The following is a 23,595-nucleotide window of genomic DNA, read 5'->3' on the forward strand; positions in this document are numbered from 1 at the left end:
CTCTCCCTCCCTCTTTCTCTCCCTCCCTCCCTCCCTCCTTCCCTCCCCATCTCTCTTTTTCCTTCATAACTACCAAAGTGGTATTTAATATTCATAGGAGCCAGCAGTGAAAGAAGGATCCTTTCAAAGTCACACAAACCCACCACAACTGGCATTAATAACACCTGATAATACTCTCCTGCTAGATGCAGGGGATCATATGTACCATTATGAAAAGCGTTTTGATTCCATCTTGTGTGACACAGGCAAAGAGGCTTCCAAAGGAGGGGAGCATTGAAAAAAGAAATGTGTAAATGTCCTCCACTTTGCGCCCCGCCAATTCCTTGTAATTGTACTCTTTTCACTCAGTGCATTTAAACATGATTAGCTATCTGAGAAACTCAAGTTATTTACATTTAAAACTACAAGGGTGTGTGTTTGGCGTTTTGCTTTCTCTCGTTTCTTATTAATATTAATGTCAAGGGAATTTGACACTGAGGAAACCCCTTGTAATTCCGGTACAAGCTCAAACTTGTAGGCTAATATTCAATTAGACTGGATTAGTCTAAACCTCCCTATCTGTACGTGCTATAACGGTTAAAGCCGATTCCACGGATATAGGGAAAAGGAATCCTATGAATCCATTACAAACCGCTGAAAATGCAACATGGATGAGGAAGGCGGAGCTTACGAGGCACCACAAACAAATATGAAAATGATTTTTTAATTTTTTTATTCCTCCATGACAAACACCAGAATAAGGGTACAGCCCAAAGGCTTTCCTGCTATCCAATATGATACATTAAGTTCCACGTTTGCAACTCAGCAACAAAATTTCAGTTTGTATCTTTTGAAGTGAGACATGTTTTTATACCTCATTAGCACCCAAGAGCATTGTGGGGCACCACCTCAAACTACCATTAGGAGAGACTGCAATTAACACCCTAATGTGAACCCTAATCCAATTTGCTTTATGATCCCGTCAATTATACTTATGCTTCAACACTCTATTTGCTTCCTTATAAGGGGGTAAATGTGCTGTCAAATGTGCTTTGTGCATTATTTGTTCCACGTTCCAAGAGCAAAAAAAAAAAAACTAGAATGAAATGTGGAATTTCATTAAGGGCTTGGAAAAGAGGATGATTGCTCAATACTGCAGTGAATATGAACTCGCTTGCAGCAGTATGAGGTGCATCAGCGTTGTTGTTATGTGGGGGGCAAACTGTACATTATTATCATGATGCAATGATAACCATGTTACCTACCGAGAAGCCAAAGGTTTGACTGAAACATAGACCTACACATTGTGTCTATATCCTTAAACTCTTCTGTGTGTAAAATCATAACTTGTGAGTTACCTTTTCCAGACCTTCCTCTTTCAGACTAATTATGTCCAGGTCAAAGTCGGTGCGTAGGCCACTAGTCTTGTTGAATGATAACCGGCCGGTCAAACCTTCCCAGTGGGACTGCAACAGAACAGAAGTCAAGCCCCATTACACAATGTAATATACGTGAATACATTCACACACAGCTACAGTATAACACAGAGTCAATACACTTTGCATTTGTTTTGAATGTAACCTTTTTTTTCCAGAATATAATAATTTCAGAATATCTTAGTCTCCTTTTTGCTTGATTTAGAGATATTCAATTTGGAAATCCCTGATTTCTCCCACAATGATCTCTTACTTTTGAACCCTGTTAAACATACACACACAGACATACTCATATGCACTCGGACACAAACTAACACACGCAAAAAAAAAACACATACACAACAAACACTAACTTACACACAAAACACACACTGGATGCATTCCCTCTTTAATTACATTTTACATCCCAACGCCTCCGACACATTTCCCCTCCAGACCACAGTGTTAATTAACGACCATCTCCTTTGCCTGATTCCCCATGAGGAGGAAAAAAAACACATTATTGTCCTTCGTTATGAACACCCTCCCCCTCTGCCCCCTGCCTTCAACCACCACACACACACACACACCAGGGCCCTACTACAGCTTTTTCAGCTCACAGAGAGATGTCTGTTACTGCTGGCACTGATGGAAACCATGCTCCCTTCACTGAAACCCTCTTCTTTCTATTCTTCTTTTTCTTCTCTTCCCCTCTCTCTCTCTCTCTCTCTCTCTCTCTCTTCTCTCTCTCTCCTCTCTCTCTCCTCTCTCTCCCCCTCTCTCTTCTCTCTCTCTCCTGTCTCTCATCTCTCTCCTCTCTCTCCCCTTCTCTATCTCTCTCCTCTCTCCCTCTCCCTCTCTCTCTTTGTATCTCTCCTCTCTCTCTCTCTCTCTCTCTCTCTCTCCCTCTCTCTCTGATGTTTGGTACAGTGTGTGCTCGGTGCATGGCACCATGTTATACAGCCTCGATCACACTCCTCTGAATCACCATCACACGCTCCTTTGTCAGATGAAATAAGAGCTGATTATATGTTTTGTACTTTCCAAACAGTCTTACTGTGTAGCAGACTGCACAGAAGGGGCGTACCAGTATCCTTTTTCAGAAAAATGGGACACAATGACTCACTGTTTGAGTTGCCATCTGTAAATAGGTTTTGAAAGCAGGGACTTATTCATGTTCAACATTCATGTATTTAGTGTAAGATTCCAATACAAAAGAAACTTCACCAAGATCCCAACTACTACAACGACAACTAGACTATTCTAATAGTCGTACAATTCAATACCACAATCAAATTGTACTATTGACATATTACGCTATACTATTATAATATTGGTATTTTCAATCAACTGCACTGAGATGAACTACAGTCATTACATTCACATTTAGTAATTTAGCAGACGCTCTTATCCAGAGCGTCATTTGGCACGGCGCAGGGATCAAACCGGCAACCTTCTGATTACCAGCCCAATTCCCTAACCGCTCAACCACCTGACTACCGTCATTAAATCCAAAAAAACAGGGTTTCCGATCACCTCTTTTATGTAACCCATGAACTTCCCACCAAAGCGCCAAGGTTTGTGACGATGGCACTGCAGGGAGTTGACCGTCATCTGAGGGGCGTGCTGGTAGGACACGGACACAATGTGGACCGCGTCGTAGGTCAGAGCTGCATCTGTCTGGAATAAAGGGAGGAGATTATTTCAGTTGATGGCTGCAGACTAGGAAGACATATTTTACATCAGATGTGGGCTTCAAGCGCTAAAGGGACCGTTTTTTCCAGAGAAATATTTGTCGCTCCAAAAATGCAGCACAAAATTTGCCTTCACTCCCTCTTATGTTCTGTACCTTTTTAAATACAGATATGACGATTTGCATTTGAGTAGAAATAAATTGAAGTCAGCCTACCTTGAAGCGCATGTCACCTAAATACTTTTTAATAGTGTTATGGGAGCAATTAAAATGGCATGCGGTGCATACGTTCTTTCCACAAAAACCTACCTATCTACTCTGCCATAATGAGACCTTGGAGAGGGTTGTGTGGAAGTGTTTGAACCCAGTCAGAAAAAATTATAGATAAACAACACATATCACACTATAATTAAAGGAATCTCTGTGTATCTGTGGCTTGATTAACTCACAAACAGGTCATAGGAAGTCGAAATGTTGCAGATGTAGGCCTATGGCTCTGGCCCCAGTCTAGGACAGGCTGTGTTGTGTTTGCGACAAATGAAATATAAAGACTATACATACATTACATTTACATTATACATACATGCAACAAATAAATATGTAAGGGATAATGCCCTTTGAGGTGTCCATTATCGCAGAACAGTTCAGGCCTCCTCGTTGTCCATTATTTTCTGATAATGAACAGCTTGTCAGGCATTATACCTTACATGAACAACTGGCATTTGTTGAACCACAGCAACAAGACTCAGAAACTAGCTACTGCACAAAGAACGATTTCAAAAGAAACAAACTGGTACTGACTGCATTTTCTCACTGAACATTTTATTCCTCACATCGAAATGGGCAAAAACTCAAGGATATGTTTCTTGTTGTATGAGGAGGCCATAAAAAGGTAAAAGCGTGGGTTGGCTTTATAGCCTATCCATTACCACATAGCGCTAGCTACCTAGCAATAGTCTAGTTTTCAAGTTTCACAGTTAGTTACTATAGCTACCCACATAACAGATTGTCTAGCCATTTGGCCAACTGACAGGGTTTTTCAGCAAATAGTTATTTGATTAAAATAGCTAAATGTCCAAGAGAAAGCACATGCTTTCTGTTTAACTAGAAGAACTAGCAACCAGTCAAAGTCTGAAATGTATACCATGGGCACTGCACTAGGTTATTTTAAATTAATCACAGGTACTGTAAAAGTATCCCTCATTAGTTTTACTCGTATTAGTTTAGAATGCCGAGGAACGCTTCATTGAAATATCGGGAGAGGAATTTGTGATGATTGGATTTGCTATATTTTGTGGGGATTATTAGAATACAATACCTCTGCTCTGATGAATACACTGAATAAATTAGATTAGAATTTAGTAGTGTGCGCACTGCTGAATCTAAGTGCATCTTATTTGGCAGCAGAACAAATATGAGGCTCAACACAATGATTAAGGTGATTATCACCATTACAAGACAGGCCAATTAGAAATACAAGAGGCTGTAGTAGTTTTAAAGATCTAATCGTTTTTCTTCTACGATTACAACCCTATAAAAGTATATCCTCCTATCTTGCGCCACATTCATAAGCTCCACCAACAAAGTGTAAATAGAAACATACCGTCATAATCCCCTCCAGTAGGCCTGAATCTGGCTTGAGCGGTATCTGCCTCTCGGTGGACCACTTCTCTACGATGGAGGCCACTTGAGGGTTTTCCACGTTGAGGATGCGGAAGCCGGTCATGTTGACGCCACAGTAACGGTAGGGCTCCAGGTCGATGGCCATCAGGTCCTTAGAAGGGGATACAGACGGATGGGGGGTACCTCATTTAGCCGGCTGGGATTGGGCTTTATTGTTCCGGTAAGAGAATCATCTGCAGCTTTTGTCCTCACATGAAAAGCTAGATGATGGAGCCGGTGGTAAAAAGAAGATGTATTAAGGCTACATAAAGGAGCGGACGGGATGATTCGGGGCTTTGAGCTGTGCAAGCACAAGGGGATAAGGTTTAGGTGTGTGCCTCACTATGGAACTGATACGATTGGTCTTGGTTTCTATATGCGTTTTCCCTCCCCGCTATTAACATTCACAGATGTCATCCTGGTATTGGATGGGTAGTGTAGACTGAAACAAGCCTCTTACGCTTGCAAACACTAGAGTCAGTTGGATTGATGACCCAAAGTGGCATTACAGAACTCTCTCAATTTGATGGCTTGCAGTACACTGTAGCTGTTGTTGTCAGATTAAATCCTAAAATAGGGCTGATTTTAAATGTGTCCTTTGTAAACTAACCCAACCCTGTTCATTCGCAGCCTTAAAAGGGGAAAAACACTCAATCTGCTGGAGCAAATTAATAATACAGAATCTACAATCCCTCTGCAACCTATAAGCAAACTGATTTAATCTGAGCAAGTGTAATTTCAATGGCAACCAACTCTGGCTCAAGTGTGAAGCCACATTTCAACACGTATCTTGTTGAAACGGGCCGGAAGGGGCCTGGAAAAGACACTTAGGAGGAACATAATAGATATTTCATTAGCACCCTGTGGGGTTTGGAGGAGCGTGTAAGACATACGCGGAAGAACGGTTGCCTGCAGATACAACATTTCTCTTTTACCCCCAACCCCCCTCTCCGCCATTACGGAGTGCGTACTGCAGGTTTACACAGCACTCCATTTCCTTGATGGAAGACAAGAGGAGGTCCCTTCCATACTAAATGGAGTTTATGAAGTTCCCCGCCAACTTAAAACAGGTTGTAGTGTATAAACTCCAAATGTAGACTGTTTTTAAGATACATTAGATATTAAAACCAGAATTCTGTCACTATATCCAAGTAAAACAACATTAAATGAATGGCCCACCCATTCATGAGACTAAAATCATAACTAAGATAAACAGGTTTCAACATTCAATAAATACAGTCCGTGTCCTGGCTTCTGAAATCCTCTTTGTTTCCACAGCCTAGCTTAAAACACGGACATGGCAGATGGAGCCAGTTTAACATTAGCCTACTTATGTAATTAAAATGGAGACTCAAGCCCTAAAAATATGCAACTTCACACTGTTGTGTTATGAACAAAGAGGGAACACAAAGGTTCAGGGAGGTAGCTGACAATTGAGTTCTCCAGCAAAGTTCTTGAAGATAACCTTGTAGGGTTGAAAGGCTTGCACCATGACAGACTCATTTCTGTGGACAAGACAGCCTATTACCCCCTACTACTCCAATGTTGCCTCTTCGCGCTCTAATAAGTTGGCATCTCGGTCACCCCCCCCGACATGATAAAAGATGAGCGTTATCGCAGAATGTCATCAACGGTGAATTCTGTTGCCAAACATGTCATGCATGTATTCATTAGATCGAGTCAATCGGGGCCGCTAGGTACAGGATAATCTTTTTAATAGTGTGTCCATCAAAATGACAGTATGATAGTTTTATACGTATCCCACAGTCAGGTTCAGGGACAATATTCAACAGTTAAAAAAAAATATTTTTTATATATATAGAACATCTCTCTGAAACCAGATGATTTGAGACGTGTCTGAACATTATTAAGAGATGATAATACAAAATATGTGGTAGAAATGATGATATTCAGTATCATTAGTGTGTTAATGCTTGCTCAAAGACCTGCGGCTCCATGTGTTTTCAGCCTAATGCTTTTTGGCAACAGAGAAAGCTTGAGGTCCTTCACCATGAAAGCTTCGGTTGTGGTACACAAACAGTGACGTGTGGCAGAACAATGGCATTTCCACGCTGTTGAGTGTGAAAGATGACACACGTCACGCCTGGCCCCGTACGTCATATCACATTATCACAACAGAGTGGCCAAGTCCATCATGCCAGAGACTAGTGTGTGTCGGTGTGTGTTAGAGAGAGTGAGAGCGAGAGAGAGAGAGAGAGAGAGAGAGAGACAGAGAGAGAGAGAGAGAGAGAGAGAGAGAGAGAGAGAGAGAGAGAGAGAGAGAGAGAGAGAGAGACTGAGAAAGACAGTTTGCATAAGGGAGAAAGCAGCAATGGAGTATCTGTCTTGGCATTTCTGCCTCTCCTACACTGAAGTGACATTCACTATTGACTTCCAATCTGTTGCCTTTGTATTGCCTCCTCAAAGACTTCAGTTGACTTTAACAGAGAGGGAAGTGTTTGCAGCAGAATACTGAAGACTCCATTATGGTGCCAGTTTGTCAAACAGAATTGATATTATGGACTAGATCCAAACCCCATTGGCAATTAAACAGCATTCATCAAAAACCCGGGCGGAGAGCGGAGAGATGAGAACAAACGAGACTCAATTTGCATTAACAAGCAAGGGACATTACCAGAGTGGTGAAGATATAGTGGTAGTACTCTGTCATCATCCCCATGGTTTGGGCCTGCAAAAGAAAGAGAGGTAGATAGATAGAGGGAGGAAAAGTGGAGGGGGAGAAGGATGGAAAGACAGGACAAAGATAATGGTCACTTGGTCACGTCGGGCTGATTTGCAATCAATAATACCATCAAAACAAACACAACAGAACAAAACTCAAAGCAATCTGTGAATACATTTACCAAAAAAAGTGTCATCCTGTATGTTGAAAAGTATATTCACCATTGATGCTCGCCATTCAGGTGAGGTTTATGCTATGCCAGTTGCAAATGATGACCTCACAAGTGCATTTTAACATTTAAATCAGAAAGTTTTGAAAGCGCCAGAGGCTGTTTTTAATGTCATACATTCAAACGGCTTTAAATAGCTCATCACGTGACTTTATCCCAAGGGAGAAGGGGCCTTCAATCAATAGAGATCCGTAATCTTGTTTCTTTTATCTTAGCCGCTACCCCGCCACCCCGCCCCCCCCCACCCCGCCACTTGTTTCACTCAATCTACATTCAAATGCTTGATTTTCCCATGGCAGCAGCCCTGCTCTTTAATTGTACCATCTGTTGTAAAGAATACCCAAGGTTACTTAAATATGTTTCTGCGCTTTACGAAGGCAAAGTCATTTCTCCATCTGCTAATGGTAAAGAGGGTACATGACATTAAAACAACCTCTTCTATATTCTTTAGGAGAATCATTCTCTTAATGGCATCTTAATCTTGGTGGTTGTGCACAATGGCCTATATCTTTACATCGTTTTTTATATTTGGATTTAGGGCCCCTAAATTTATTTTTTCTCCATCAACCTGATTTTGAAAACCTTCCATCTGCCCCCTGGTTCCACACTGATAGTGCCACTTAAAGAAACGAGACTAAATGCCACAGGGATGGAACTACTGCAAAAGAGGTCAGTGCTTTTAAGAGGCACCTGGGACATGGCTTCCAGACTGTTATAGACAGAAGGTCTGCTTGTCCTGCCATGTTTTCCCATTTTTTCTCTTTTACCTGGAGGGTTCAGGTGAGACTGTCAGTGTGAAGAGAGAACCAGAACAAGCCCAGACTGATACCATTTAAAAAATTAAACAAACAGAAAGAAGGTTTGAATGTTTTGTTGGGGGGTTAACATAGGGTTAACATAGAAATTATTTGTTACCAGTTCAGGGAAATTAGGTCTGTAGGTGATGTAGCCTACAATTAACTTAGTCAAATCTTAACATGTTTATTTATCGGGCACTTTGTTTGTTTATATGGCACTTTGCAGCCAGTATGAGTCCCTGCTTAAAACAGCTGTGCGAAGCTGCACTGCAAATACAGTTGGATTATTTCACCTGTTTGAGGATCTGGGCGGCCATTGCGTGGTTGCAGTCGAAAATTATGCGGAACTCCCTGCCTCTCTTCATCTCCTTAAGAAGGGGTCTGGTGTCAGTGGTGTCCAGAGGTAGCTGGCGAATCTTCAGCCTGATGTTATACCTGGAGGGGGCCATTATCAGTTCCTGTAGTCTAATAAGACCTTTAGGAGACAAACAGCAGAAAAACTCTCACAATGACGGCATCAGACAGGTTAAACAAACAGAAAGGTGGAAAAACCCAATTCAGTATTTCGCTTGCATTACATTGTATAAGGTATATTAAATCATGCTATGTTAGTTTATTTGTTCTATCAAATGTACCTTTGCGGCTTAAAAGAACATTAATTCATATTTTGGAAACATTTTCGGGTTATGTAGTAGGACTCACCTGTGCTGTCGTCATATACAACCGTGGCTGTTTTCCATTTAAGGAACTGCACAAGGTCCAGAATGGCGTAGCTTAGAGAAGAATAATCCGGGTAGAGGTTTGCATAAAAGGTGTCCCTGTTGTCCATTGGGTGATGTTTCCAACGCACTTGAATGTGTGGCACTTCCAATGCATTGCAGATGGACTGGACAGCATTTGAAGATGAGCTATGAGATGGTCCAAATATTGCCACTACACCTAATGACAGTTGGTCACAAGCTGGGATAAAGAAGAGAGTGAATGTTATTATGCAATTTTCATCAAAATGTTTATCAAAATAAAATATACAATCTTTTTAATATTATTTGATACCCCATATAATTGTTTAAAGTGCCCTTTTCCCCCCACTTAAATATTAGCATTTGTTTGGAGATGTATTTATTGGTACTAAAGCCAAAGGTTACTTTATGACCACGTGTTGCCCTTGCTTCCTTTCACAGCTCGGTCACTCACCTTTTCTTGATGCCTCAAAACTGTCATAGATATTAATCCTCTGTATGTCGTACGTTAGGGTTGTGTTTGGCAACAAAGTCCTGTTTCTGTTGATGTTATTGACAGCAAATTTAAAGGCAAGCTCTTCGGAACTGACAAATGGAACCGGTCCTTCAGTTTGTTCGAAAATCCCCCCTGCAAAAACAAAGGAGAAAGTTGCCTTAGCAATTACACAAACTCTTACTGGGGAGTCAGGTGGCTGAACGGTGAGGGAATCGGGCTAGTAATCAGAAGGTTGCTGGATCGATTCCCCGCCGCAGACATTACGTTGTGTCCTTGGGCAAGGCACTTCACCCTACTTGCCTCGGGGGGAATGTCCCTGTACTTACTGCAAGTCGCACTGGATAAGAGCGTCTGCTAAATGACTAAATGTAAATGTACTTGGTTTTTCTGGCTCTCCAACCACAGTGCAAATAAATTGCACTGTGTAATTTATAATAAATAGGGTTTTTACTCTAAAAACTGTCTGAAATGTGAATTGTGTGTATTAGGTCTGGCATTACATTTGCTCTCCAAATACTGAGAGCCTCACTCCTACTTTTAGGAAAGGCTCCGAATACCAACATCGGCTTTGAAGTCTGTAGCAGTAATGGAACTGGGGAGGGTGAAAAAAGAAAACGGCTCCATCAAAACAAGAGCGTAAACTCTCTTCCACCCATTAGGGTAACCTTTTATTTTTCCTTAAAACAACACTGGTAGAAAAGTAGGTCTCAGAACTAGTAGGAGCTTTCAGGTATAGCATAAACGACAGAATTAAATCAATAAAACTCATAAGATACATAGAGTAATAGGTACAGTGGAGGACTACAACAGCCTAACAAGTAATATAAATACAGGTCATGGTCAACAACTGAAGGTGGTGGAAGATAGAATTATTGAAATCTGTGGGGGGGTGAGTTAGAAAAAAAAAAAGGGAGACAAGACAGGAGAGCCAAGAGAACAGTATACAGTAGGATCTCAAACTAAGCAAAAAAGAAGGAAGCTCCAATCGATACACCTTGCAATCAATATTTCAGTGTTTGCTTGGAGATGGCATAGTAACAGAGTGCAGAGAGGTCAGGAGAAGCAGCACCTGGCTCCCACTGATGCCTCCTAGCCAGAGCGTGTGAATGGTCAACAGGCTCACATAGCTGTCTAGTGCAGGGTGAACAACCAGGAAGCCAAGCAAGCATTTCAGTATTTATGACTCAAGGCCCCTCGGATCGGGAGAGTATGCGATGCATAAACTGCCTAGTACAAGACACTGCAGCATTAAATGAATCCTTCCATTTCATGAGGAAAGCTCATTACAGTACATTAAGTAATTGCTGGAGTATATATAGTAATTTGACTGTTAAGAGGATAAAATGTGCATTTCTCTAAAGCACTTTAACAAATTTAATAAACAGGGGGAACCTGTTCCTTGGGTGGAAAATCCCCAGGCTAATTTGCATCGCCATTTTCAGAAGCCTGCCATAAGCACAATGGCAACGCTTAATGTGCTAGGAATCCTCAGACTTACATCAAATAATGAGGAATAAGCGATTCATTTTTTGCACCACAAAATCCACAGTGTAATGGTGTATAACTATTGAACTAATTCACACTTAAAGAACCACTCCTTGTTCTAAAAAAGGATGCTACTCATTACAAAAATATAAGGCAAATCAAGATTAACTTGAAGTTTGGAATCTTCGTCTCGTGAATGTCGGTCGAAAGACTAAGACAGATTTTTTTAATTGCATAGACTACTTCGCTAAGGCCTTTAATTAATCTCTAGAGTAGTAGCCTCGTTCACAAATCAGCCAATAATTGCAGCAGACGGTTTTTATCATTTGGCTCTCTGTGAGCATTTGTGGATTCAGCTGTTGTTAAAAGCTACAATAGTTAACGCTAAACAGAATGATTTCACTGCCTGAGGGAGAATAGCAGAGACAATTTAATCTTAATATTAAAAAGGGGGGGGGGGGCTTCCCACAATACCAACCGTCAGCAGTCACAGCTAGACCATATCCAGTCCAGGATGTGAGAGGATTAGTGATTGGCTCAGAGGACACAAACCTGTGTTAGGTATGGGATGCGGTGAGACATGGGGCACTGATATAAAATTGTATTTACTATTATTTCTTTCTGTCATACATGCAGGCATGCACACATGAGGGGAAGTGTCTGTTTGCCCTTTACGCATTATCTCCATTTCCCCCTTCTGCAATGTATATAAACAGCCTCTGCTGACTGCGTATCTCAGCTCCTTTCCAGATGATTCTGTTTCAGAATCTGAATCAGAAAGGGATTTATTCACCATGAAAGTTTGCACAGACAAGGAATTTGCTTCGGCAGGAAGGTGCATACAATAAACATATAGGAATCTTAAATTTAAATATGTGGTCTAACTATACTAAGGGTGCATAAACTAGCAATACTAAGTAAAATAGAATTAAAATTAAATATACAATAAAATAAAAGTTTCAGTAATTTACAATATAAAATACAAACATTACAGAAGATACAGTATTGTAATGTATTGCAAAATTCAAATAGTTTTAAGACATTAAGTCATTAAAGTCAGTGTAAACTTTTGGGCTTGTTGAAGAGGCAAACACTGGAGGGGAAGAAACTGTTTGTGTGGCGTGAGGTTTTGGTCCTGATGGACCACTGGTGTTCCACTGTACTCTCAACGCTTGTTTTTTGGTGTATCAAAATCTCTGTGACGTGTGTTTTCACTCCCCTTTGAGAGCAAGTTGGTGTTAGTTAATTATGTTAATAAGGTGTTACTTATCATAACACATCCCAAGTACGTGACCGTGAGAAACTGATCTAATTAGAAGACTGAAAAAGTCAAGCTGAAAAAGCAAAGCAATCCATGCTACGCTGATCCCTGTGAAAAGCTGCCCTCCATTGTACCACACAGTATGTTTATTCTTACACTAACCATAGCCAAGCAGACCAGTGCCAGATCCCTAACAATGAGACGATTTCATTATGCTCTTAGATACATGTGCGCTTACCCACTGCATTTTGGAGAGTACTCTTTTGTACTCGCTTTCTGGGAGTATTCCCAACATGTCTGTGAATAGCTTCCCCTCTCTCTGGATGTTGCGAAAGCACTCATTGCCCCACAATGAGAGAAAAATGGATGTCGGCACACTAAAACCTGTACGAAGTGCTTGCTAAACACTTTGAACTTTTGGAAGAGAAACCAGTGTCAGACTCGATATGTTCCTCATTACAGTAATTGCAAAGGACAACGTAAAGTACAATGTAATGCAAATGTTTGATGTGATTGCTGTAGAACACCTGATTAATTGAATAGCGTGCACTTGAGAAATATAGAAATGCTAACACACCATCACATTCTTTTCAATTAAGGTGACTCTTTGAAATGGAAGGTGTTATCTTATTGTTGACTTTCCAAGGCACATACAGTGCATTACTTTCTGCTTGACGTGCAATAATTGAATAAAAGCATTCATCATTCAAGAGCAAAACCCCTCAGTTTTATATGCCTTGATGATATATCCTGTACCTCTATTAAAACCAATTATGGCTTCTACTGTAGAAAAATACTCTAAATACAGAATTGGCCAACATCCTTACAGAGACGTGCAAGATGACAACAATTGTATCTTGTACAGACATGTTACACTAATACAAATGCTGTTTTGGCGAATATACCTTTCCACCAACATGAAACTACTTCTAGTTCTGAGGTGTAAATGCTGGTTTCCAGTTGGTTCAACTTCCAAACCTTCTAAGGTCCAATCCGGCAATTAAACTGCCTTGGAGGATACATGGTTTTGGTCAGTAGTTAATTATTTTGATGTGAGACAAGTTCAGGGTTTCCTGCAGCACTTTGCAGCTAAGGCGGCCGCCTAATCAACACACGCCTGCCGCCTTAACTACGTAATCAAAACAAAGAAATATCCGCTGTGTTACTCTGTCATGTTTTCTCTTCTTTGATTCCAAACCGTGACCAATGCCAATCTCCCTTCTTTGCAGAACACACCAGTCTACCGCACAAACTAGCCCCCCCCCAACCCCCCGGTCTGACGGCAAACCCCACCCTACCACCTTAACTAACAAATTTTCTGCGGGAAACCCTGAAGTTGGTTAGTCACTGATACTGAAAGAGATGATGATAAACTTGATGTACTGAACTCACTTCTGTTTGCAAATGTGGAATTTTCCCCACTATCGTATGTCCTTCAAATTCTGAAATCGAGCTGGACGTGACACAGACAATGCACTGTAACAGTACTCAAACAAATGTGCTGTAATTGGGCAAAGCTTTCACAAAACCTAATATATTATCATATAAATTACATTTAGCCATATAATGTTTAGGTCCATAATGAGAATGGGTCTTTTGATTATGTTACGCACCCCTCTAACTCACCGTCTAATATCGCATATACATCTAGCTCCATCAAAGCTTCTAGCCATTTCTATTTGTTTGATATGATTAGTAATACTCATGCAACCCTATAATGTTGTGATATCTCCCTCATCCAAGGACTGTCAGGTAACAACACATTTGTAAAATCTAATTTTATGCTCAAGTGGTTCTGCTTCTGCAATTTATCGCAGCTATCGCGCTCTCTTTCCCTCCACCTCATTCCCCCTTTCTCCCTTCCTCTCCTCTCAGCTTAGCCTGGTGTTTTGATCTCATTATCATTCTCAAACATTCACACTGGATAATCTGTCAGGGTGGGAGTTTTGCGTTCTGTGTCACACGGGCATCCCTTGTTATGATAATGGGGCAAGGGGTGCACTCGCTTTCAGCTCACCTGAAAAAAACCTTACTTTTTATAAGGATGAGAAGTGTGTCTACTATTTTACTGAATGTAAATAGTTATGGCCTATTTACCTTGCTTGACAGCAGAGGCCAATAATGTTTGTGGGATGGTTCGTGGTATATTGTGACAAGAACTCGAGGACTACCCAGGGGGAAAGGAATTGATTGTAGTATCTAAGAGGGTGGGAGTGGGGAGACACAGTTGCCCTTTAAATCTGAAATCCCTGCCCAGAAACACGACACAATGTGCTGCACACCTCCAATGGACAATCCACTTACACAATGCAAAGGAGGGGAAAAAAACTCCCCCATTTCAGATCCATTGTTAGGACAGATGTGCCAAAACTCACCTCCACGCTTGCTCTGCCAAAGCCAATACAAGAGACAGAGACAATAAAAACTAAAGCCAGGTGGATAGAGGCCCAGATCTGTGCCAACCCTCCCCATCAGCCCCCCTCCACACAAACCCCCTCCTCCTCCTCCACCCACCCCCCAGTCCGCCACCCTTCTTTGTCCGCATTCAGAGGTAGAACCAGACCTGCAACCCTGGCATCTTGTCACATCATGACACAAAGGTGGCTCGCAGCAGGAGAAAAACCCCTTGTTCACCAGCATCAGCAGCTGGAGACTGTTGCTACTGAGAGGTGTAAATAATGGTCTCTGTCTCCAATGCCATTCTCCTAGTGTGGGACAACACAGGAGGGTGGTTGCTGAGACAGACCTACTCTTTATGCAGGCCGACCACATCTGTGGTTGCAGCGATAGGTCGTTTATTAGACATTACACATGAGCCTGATATTCTGTTTGTCACCTTAACGCATGACGTCATTCAAACATCAAAATGCCTGAAGGCAAAAATATTTTGCTAGGTGAGGATCAGAGCTTTGAGTATTTAGTATTTGGGCCTTGAAATTGAATCGATTAAAAACAATGGTTATTTCCACAAATATTGTGTTTTGGTTATCCCTGTGTACGATGTTCAATGACTGACCAGACTCATTTTATGAGGTTATTTGTGAGTTATAAAATCACTGTAACACTGAGGTGGAAAGTAATATCCCTTTACTGCAGAACTGCCAAGACTATGGTTTTATGTGCATATTCTGTGCCATGGGTCAATCAGATGCTCGGGGGCACAATTTTCATTTTCGGTACTTGAAAGGGCCCTTTAATTCTGATGTCAGAAACCTGTTGTAGGTGGGTATTGACATATCCTGGGGGTAACCTCCCTGATAAAAAATGGGCTCTAAAACAGATCAAAAAGTTTGATGACTACCTATGAGTCGCAATGACTTGGGTTTAGAGCAATTGACATTGATTTTACAACTAAGGATGCAATTAATATCTGAGCTTGTGTTTAGCCTGTGGATAGCACTTTAGTACCATGGATGCCATACCATGGATGGAGCTGCATTGTTTATGGTGGGCCAAATTATTACAAGACACATTAAGTTTAAAAGGGGGTTCCTACCCCATAGATGAACATCAAACTCTCAAACAGCACCATTATCCTCACCCTTGGCCTTGATCTGAAAATAGTGTATTTTGCCAAAGTGTAATGAAAAGAAAGTAGAAGTAACTTTTTAAATTATTTCTTGAGCTTGAATTGCAAGATTGTAAAGCTCACAACATGAAGTGTTTGTTATAAAGACATTAAATCATGTTACCTGAAGATGGTAAGAAAATAGCAACCATTGCTGGCAACAGTTTGTGGGCAATAGTTGACAGAGGTTCAGTAAGACTAGGTAACCTTCTTTTTCAAGGTGCTTGCGGACAGGGCTAAATATAAAACTGGCCCAGTTATTACTGGACCTACCGCACACAGGCAATGGTAATGTAGACAAATGAGGGGGAGGTGCAGGGCAGACCTCTTGGGACACCAGTGGCTAGAGAGGGATAGGAAGCGCTCAAATGAAAATTACCTTGGTCTCTGTCTGATCTTTTCACTGAGGATTTCACTATCAAGCCCAATCACAAAGTAACTGAGTTTATTACCAATGCTGTTGCACACCCCCCCCCCCCCCCACACACACACACTTCCCCCTCACCCCAGTTCTTCATCATGTTGTGTATTGATAACTATGAAAGAAAGACTATTAGTACTAACACCATGAGTGTGTCGAAGACTAAATCTCTGACTCACAAAGTGTAGCATACAGTAAAAGCTTTATTGATATGTCTGGTACAAGAGCTGCTTGGAGATTCAATTACATATGTCAAAATGGTTCAAAGTGCATACAGTACATTGCATCCCATATTATGACTTGAATAAAACCTACCCACCTTTGTATTACATGTAACAAAAGGGGATGAAGCAATGAACAAATGGTAAACATGGCTATAAACAGCTTGTAAGCTAAATAAATGTATTGGTGTTTACATGAGAATGATAGCTTGACCTGGCACAGCATTGTCTACGGAAATCAAGCAATCCTGTGTTTCGTCCTGCATAAGTGGCAATTATTCAAGAGGTGTAACAATATGCACAGAGCTTAAATTGTAGTCCTTTTTCAAACACTGCCTGACTATTGTAGGTTTGTAATAAAATCCTGCTGTTTTATCACAGCACACAACCATTATTCGTGAGCACTCACCAACGTCTTTTCAAAGCCGATTAGAACGGGAGCTCGTCGGCGAGAGGGCGGGATATTCACATTTCAGGACCATGCACATCGAATTTTAATTTGACTATGAACACTACTGCATCTTTGTGGTTTCTCACATGAGCAGTTAATGGCTTCGTTAACATCCTGGGGGACTATCCTCATTAACTGATATGGTCAACTCTGACAGGTGCATCCAGTCTCATCACTGATCTTTGTTCGTGACGCAAAAGTCCCTTGTGCTGCGCGAAGCTCAGTGAAATCACAATCAAAGAAGCAAGTAAGGGACACAAAGCGAAACGGTAGTTCGAAAGGCACCCTGTTCAATGGCACACGGGAATACTACTAATGAGATTAGTGCCCTTGACAGAAATATATTGTCCAATATTAAATGTCTAAATTTTTTCTGTTGCCTTCCTGAATATATTGGACTCAGACCAAGAACTCCATTAGGCCTCTTTAAACAAATCCATTAAGCACGTGTTTCATTACACAATCGCTGATAAAGATCCAAGGCAAATGCCTTTTGTAAAATCATTCAGGTTTTTATTTGTTTGCCCATTAAATGCATCCAAGCATGTCACATTGTCAATTATTAGGCTACACTACTGTAGTCTGCCATTGAAGCAACAACAAATACTGCAGTAATAAATATAAAAATATTTGATCAAAATCCCTCAAAGAAGCATGTTCTGCCATGTTATGTCGGTGGTATACAATTTCATGAAAATCATTTTAAGAGTAAAAGGTAGTACCACTAGATTCGGCCTACACTGGGTGATGACAATTTCTGCTGGTTATAAAGTTTTAGTCTCAAAGTGTGTGCAGACTGAAATATATTAGCCGAGGCCTACAGTTACGAGAACATCTTTTGTTGCTTTGGTCGAGGCACATCGTGGTTAGAATTGAATGACTCCAATCATCATCACACAAAATGGATGCATGATTTGGTCTGCACTTCCATTACAAATCCCAACGTCTGCTTTCACACGGTAGGTAAATACCCCGCCAACACTCGGACTGCTATACGTCAGTTGAATAACCGTATGCTACGTAATATAGGGTTACGGTTAGTGCATCAGCTAGTTTAGATGTTACTCAATATTACTCAAGAAAAAAAAAATATCCCCATGCAAAGATTTGAGGGTTGATGCCATTATGTCCGCTACTCTTACCACATGCTTCTTTTCAGTTCGCTCAACCTTTCCTCCGCGTGCTGGTCACGCTCATTGCACAGCATAAATTGTTCTCTCTGATCCTTAACATGGACACGAAAACCTCTGACAGCTCGACGTGGAGCCCTGACGTCTGACACAACAGAAAAGCTTTGTTGTTCAAATAACGAAATGGTTGAGAGATTCTTGCAGATCTCACTCACATCATCCAATGTGAGGTTTATGAGCAGAGAGGGCACTGTAAAGAACTGCATGAAAACCATACACCCAAGATTGAACAAGCTCCCTCCCAAAGCATGGGATCACCAAATGCCTTATGAATGTAAAATATAGCATCTAATAGAAGAAGCAGGCATTGGTATATTTTGGGAACTTACGTATGCAAATGTGCAAAAAAAAATCTTAAAAGAAACTTAGTTTTCTAACATCCAGTGTTAACCCACAAAGGGTATTCTATGTACTCCTCGCCTGTGACATCAACCCAAGAAAGGCGGAAAACACAACTGATCTGTCTCTATGCTGTGCACACTGCCCTCACCTCCTTGTGCAGTCAAGTCCCTAATACTTTTATAGGCCAAGGCTATTACTATTGATGGGATGTTGGTAAAGAAAAGAAAATCCCTCTGCTTGTAAGAGGGTTTTGGCTATTTAGCATTTGTGGGAATACTCTGCAGTGGCATTATGGTAGCAGATTATTTGTTTAGAATGAGAGGCTATTCAATACTACAGGTCTAGGGGGACAGGGTAAAATGTGTTCCTCATGCAAAACAAAGCTCAGAGTGTGGAGCGTTTGAAAAATCTGGTCAGGGAGAGGAGCAACCTCTGTGCTGAATTGAATAATATAACAACAAACCCCAAACTCTAAAGCTTCAAAGCTGACAAGTTCATTACCAACCCGCAGCTGCCTTGCGTGTGGGGACCTTCTCATTTTTCTAAAGGTTTAATAGGTTTACTATAAAGGTTCCTGCAATAACTGCATACTCTGCAACTCTGGTCACCAACAAAAAGGCCTGTCAGTGTATCTCAGAAGATTTTTTTGTTTTGTTTTATGTGCTGGAACCCTCGTACAAAAGATGTACTGTATGTAACATAACAAACATTGTGCATGAAACCAACATTGTTTTTGGCCAACCATGTTGCTAAATTGAGCGCTCAGTTGCCCAAAACATAGATTTGGGCAAATGGACTTGATTGAGTCAAACTCGATTTAACAATTTTAATGTCAACGATAAGCTTTAATGTTGTATGGGGATGCCATTATATACCCACACACCCTGTGGAGCTGCTGAGGAGATCCTCTTGGAGTGGGCACTGGGGGCTCCCCCTGGGCTGGTGTCGTGGGAGGTCGCTGGGACTGAGGGGCCTTAACTGTTTTCCCTGATGATTGTAACACAACTAAAAGAAAGACGTGTGCCAGGAAGACAACCTTTAAATCCGCGTGGCCAATCTCAAGGGTGCTTGTGGGATCAAGAGACCAAGGCGAGCACGACTCAAGGTTTTACAGCGAGAGCTAGGAAAAGGAGAGAGACAGTGTGAAGAGAGTCGCGTGCGGAGAAACAGCTGTGATGTACTCACCTCCTTGAAGATAGCACAGGGTTAGTTCTTGCTGCTTCAGTGACGGAGCTTGAAAACTCAAGGACTGAAATGCTAGCAAGCTGTAGTGGACTAGATAGTAGCACAACGCTGCGTTGGTAAACAAGAGAGCAAAGGCCGCAAGCATCTATTTAAATGATGATGACATTCGTGCATCAATTTGTCATGTCGTGTCATGCATCAGCCATAATTTAACAGTAACTCGCTCCCTAACACGCGTTTGTCATATGATCTTACAATATGTATGCCACAGACCCGTGACAGCGGTCTGTAAGCTTCAGACAAGCTTCAATGTCATTATTTAAAGGACACTACACTAAATCATAACTGGTGTCTGGTAGAATCAAGGGGACCGGCACACGACTCATTACGTGTGATGTGTTCTGTTTCAGGCACTGTCATTGCCGGTTAACAAACTTAATTAACAAACTGAGGGACTAGGCAATCATAACTCGGTCCACTGCCGAAGTGACACTTCTTATTTATTTATCTAACCTGGATTCAACTGGGATAGTCTCTGAGAAAGTAATAATTGATTTAGAGTCTAGTGGGTAGAACTGTACCAAAGGGTTGCTTGGTATGTTTAGAGGTTAAGGTTAAGACCACACTATAAGTCTACGACTAATTTGGCATGGGAGATGAGCTGTTCAATTATTTATCTTGTAATATTTCCCAGCAAATTAATGTAACATCTTATGAAGAAGAGTGAAGTGGTTGCAAAGCAAGTAATTTGCATACAGTATTTTGTAAGAGCAGATTTGAAGAAGAGTTTTTGTTGTATAAATTAGTATCTAGAATATTGTTTATTTAAATCAGTAAATTCATAATTTCATGTATGGAGAAATATTATTTAATTAATAGATATAAGATACATTGATTGGTTAATGTATTAGATTCAGGTGTGAAAGGTGGTCATGTGACCAACTTATTCTTCCTCAGTTGGAGATGGTCAGGTTAAGGAGCAACACAGTTATTTCTGACCGACGACACCAATGTACTGATTTACTAAGACCTAAAGAATTCATGTTTTTGTTTGTATGTTACGTTTTTGTCAGTAGAAGTTTAAAAGAATGATTCATTGAAGTGTCTAACACTGGTTGCTAGAGGCTTGCACCATTAGTGGCATATGTAACAAAGACGGAGTGCCACTTACATATATACGTCCATACTGTTTCTGTAAGTAAGCAAGGTTTCCCTTTAAAAACTAATTGTGCTTTTACTTTTTTGTGCAGATTTTGTTAAAACTCTTCAAATATATAGGTTTCCCACATGTTTTCATCCAATTAATCAACTAAACAGACTAACGTAAATTAAAAGCAATTAAGCTTGCTCAGCAAGACGGTGACCCACATTTAACGTGTTCACCAGCTGTGAACCTAAGGTTAAACACATTTTAATTACAAACTTTCTTTGTCCCAAAATACCATGAGAGTCAAGGAACATTACTGGTGATTTGTCAAAGAACATTGAGATGTAGCTACTAAATCAATATACAAATGTAGTTTCCTCATGTCTCTGCACACATATTGTAAAATAAACGTTTGCGTTCTCTGGAACCAAAATGTTACACAAGGGGAACCAGAATGATTGGTTGTTTACAGCCTGAAAGCACTGGTTTCAGAATAGTCAAAACAAGCACAGTGCAATCCTTTTTTCATGCTAAATCCTTTTCCCCACTAACCTTTGCCACATAAGGTAAATGCCAAATGTTATCAGTATTTATTTGTGCAACTTGGAAATGAATTTGTTCATTCTAGAGCGGTCTAGAATGAACCAACGAGCCTTCGGATATAAAAAAGCCTTTATGGCTTAGGATAAAAATGTAATTTAGTAAAAAGATTACCTAAAAAAACAGTATATGTTAACTATTCTTGGTGTTGACCATTACAAAGTAAATATACATAGTTTGTCAATTAGAACATGCAGGTTTTGTCACCGTTTAACATTTTAATAGCATCTTGAAAAAGTGTTTTTACAGCAATAAGATAGAATATTATATTGAATATCAGTCTGGAATACGATGCTAGGGATCAGTATTTACAACAGATGACACGGAACTCTTCTTGTACACAGTGTGGACACTGAGAATCCAGTGGCAAACAAAAAAAAACATGAGAGAGCACCAAAGCCTTTGTTGATGTGAAGTGTGTAAAATGGTTAGACATTGATATAACTTTAAAGTAGGTGTGTGTGTGTGTGTGTGTGTGTATATGTGTGAAAGGTGGGGAAGGGGTGTAGCGATTTGGTTCAGGAGCAGGCACGTTTTTTTTACTCACACCTACTGTCTACCTGTCAAAGCCCCTTTCTGTACTCCAATCCCTCCTCCTTTGCTTCCCCCCCTCCCTCCCCCCCCCCTCTCCCCCCCACTTCTCCCACAGAAGTCAAGCTGATTCACAATTCCAGGACCCCTATTGCGGTTTGTCAGATGCCAGCCTCAGACATAGCGCACCACAGCGTTACAGTCTCTGGAGCTAACTGTCACTTATTTCTCTCCTGTTCTGGTTGTGAGAAGCGGAAGCAGAAGAAAAAAAGTCTGTCTGTCTGTAAAGACGGCCAAAGCTGTCAGGCCGTGCTAGAAATCGTTAAGACGTACACATGTTTTCAGGCTTGTAACATTAATGTCATCTGTGATGTGCTGGCATTCCGGGGCCAACAGAATGGGCCCCGAAGGCCAGAATAGCCTCAACCCTTGCCTTCCCTCCCTCTCTCACACACTCTCTCTCCTCATTCCACCACCCGAGGTATTGCCCAACAGAGTTCATCTGTTTTCTGCATCGGCGGCTTGCAACAAGTCTGCTCTCTTTTTCATTAACCGACTGAGGGAGTCTGGAGGCCTAGCAGCGGTCTGGATAGTGGAGCTGCTGTCAAAACGCCCTGCCTGACCATCTCACACATGAACACATGCACTCCCCGCATTACCCGTTGCACACTGCGCAGGAAAAAAAGAGGCAGTTTACACACTGTAAACAAATACAAACCCAAGTCTGTGAGCAAAAAAAAGATATTTGATTGTGTAATATTCTCAATGTGAAATGCCTATGTACCGTATATTTTATTAATTAATGCATATTTAATTCAGTAATTTGTATTATATATCATTGTGTCATTGTTGACTTGTCTGGATGGTGGTCACTTTTGCTGCTGCAACAATTGCTCTGTAATTCACCCTGGGGTTCAGTAAAGTACAGGGCCCCAGAGTATGGGCCCCTACAATCCTCTACAATACAGAACAGTGGAGTAGACACAAATGTGTACACCATATAACAGAAACATCTGGAACCAAATAGAATACTCATCTTGAGACTATCCTGTAACAAAACCAGGAATACCATTCAGAGATCTATTTGTGCCAAAAAAAAAAGATCTTCCTTTCTTGGGTGGAAAGTGATTGTTTACAGCCTCCTTTTTCCCCAATATGCGGTGGAGAACAGGAGGGATCATCCTCCATGGCCATGAAGTGCCACCATCTCCTTCCTCCATCTGTCTGTAATGCTCTTCCGGGGGCTAATTATCCTAATCCCTGGAAAACAGAAAGCAGGCTGGTGCCTCACGTGCATGTCCCAGGACGCTAGTATTTTGCCTCGCAGTTAAATGTGGAAATTAATTACCGCCCGCCCCGGTGCCGGTTGTGTGTGTGTGTTGGGGGGGGGGGGGGGGGGGGGGGGTAGAGGTAGGAGGTGGGTCTTTCTACCAGGTCTGGTGGTGGTTTGGTGAGGTTAGTTTCAGGGGCATCCCCTCTGGGCCTGAATGGGCCAGGAC

The 23,595-nt window shown here is 41.2% G+C and overlaps 1 protein-coding gene across 1 annotated transcript in view; it reads right to left on the minus strand.

Moving 5' to 3' along the window:
- Nucleotides 1-23,595, minus strand: part of grik3 (glutamate ionotropic receptor kainate type subunit 3) — a 63,902-nt gene that overhangs the window by 21,728 nt on the left and 18,579 nt on the right. The window contains exons 2-8 of the mRNA XM_047040759.1: nucleotides 9,653-9,826; nucleotides 9,161-9,418; nucleotides 8,752-8,933; nucleotides 7,385-7,438; nucleotides 4,691-4,861; nucleotides 2,931-3,074; nucleotides 1,338-1,445 (exon numbers count right to left, since the gene is read on the minus strand). Coding sequence (XP_046896715.1) covers nucleotides 1,338-1,445; nucleotides 2,931-3,074; nucleotides 4,691-4,861; nucleotides 7,385-7,438; nucleotides 8,752-8,933; nucleotides 9,161-9,418; nucleotides 9,653-9,826 — 1,091 coding nt within the window. The remainder of the gene's footprint in view (nucleotides 1-1,337; nucleotides 1,446-2,930; nucleotides 3,075-4,690; nucleotides 4,862-7,384; nucleotides 7,439-8,751; nucleotides 8,934-9,160; nucleotides 9,419-9,652; nucleotides 9,827-23,595) is intronic.

Source organism: Hypomesus transpacificus, chromosome 2 (genome assembly GCF_021917145.1).
Source record: "Hypomesus transpacificus isolate Combined female chromosome 2, fHypTra1, whole genome shotgun sequence".
Taxonomy (NCBI): Eukaryota; Metazoa; Chordata; class Actinopteri; order Osmeriformes; family Osmeridae; genus Hypomesus; species Hypomesus transpacificus.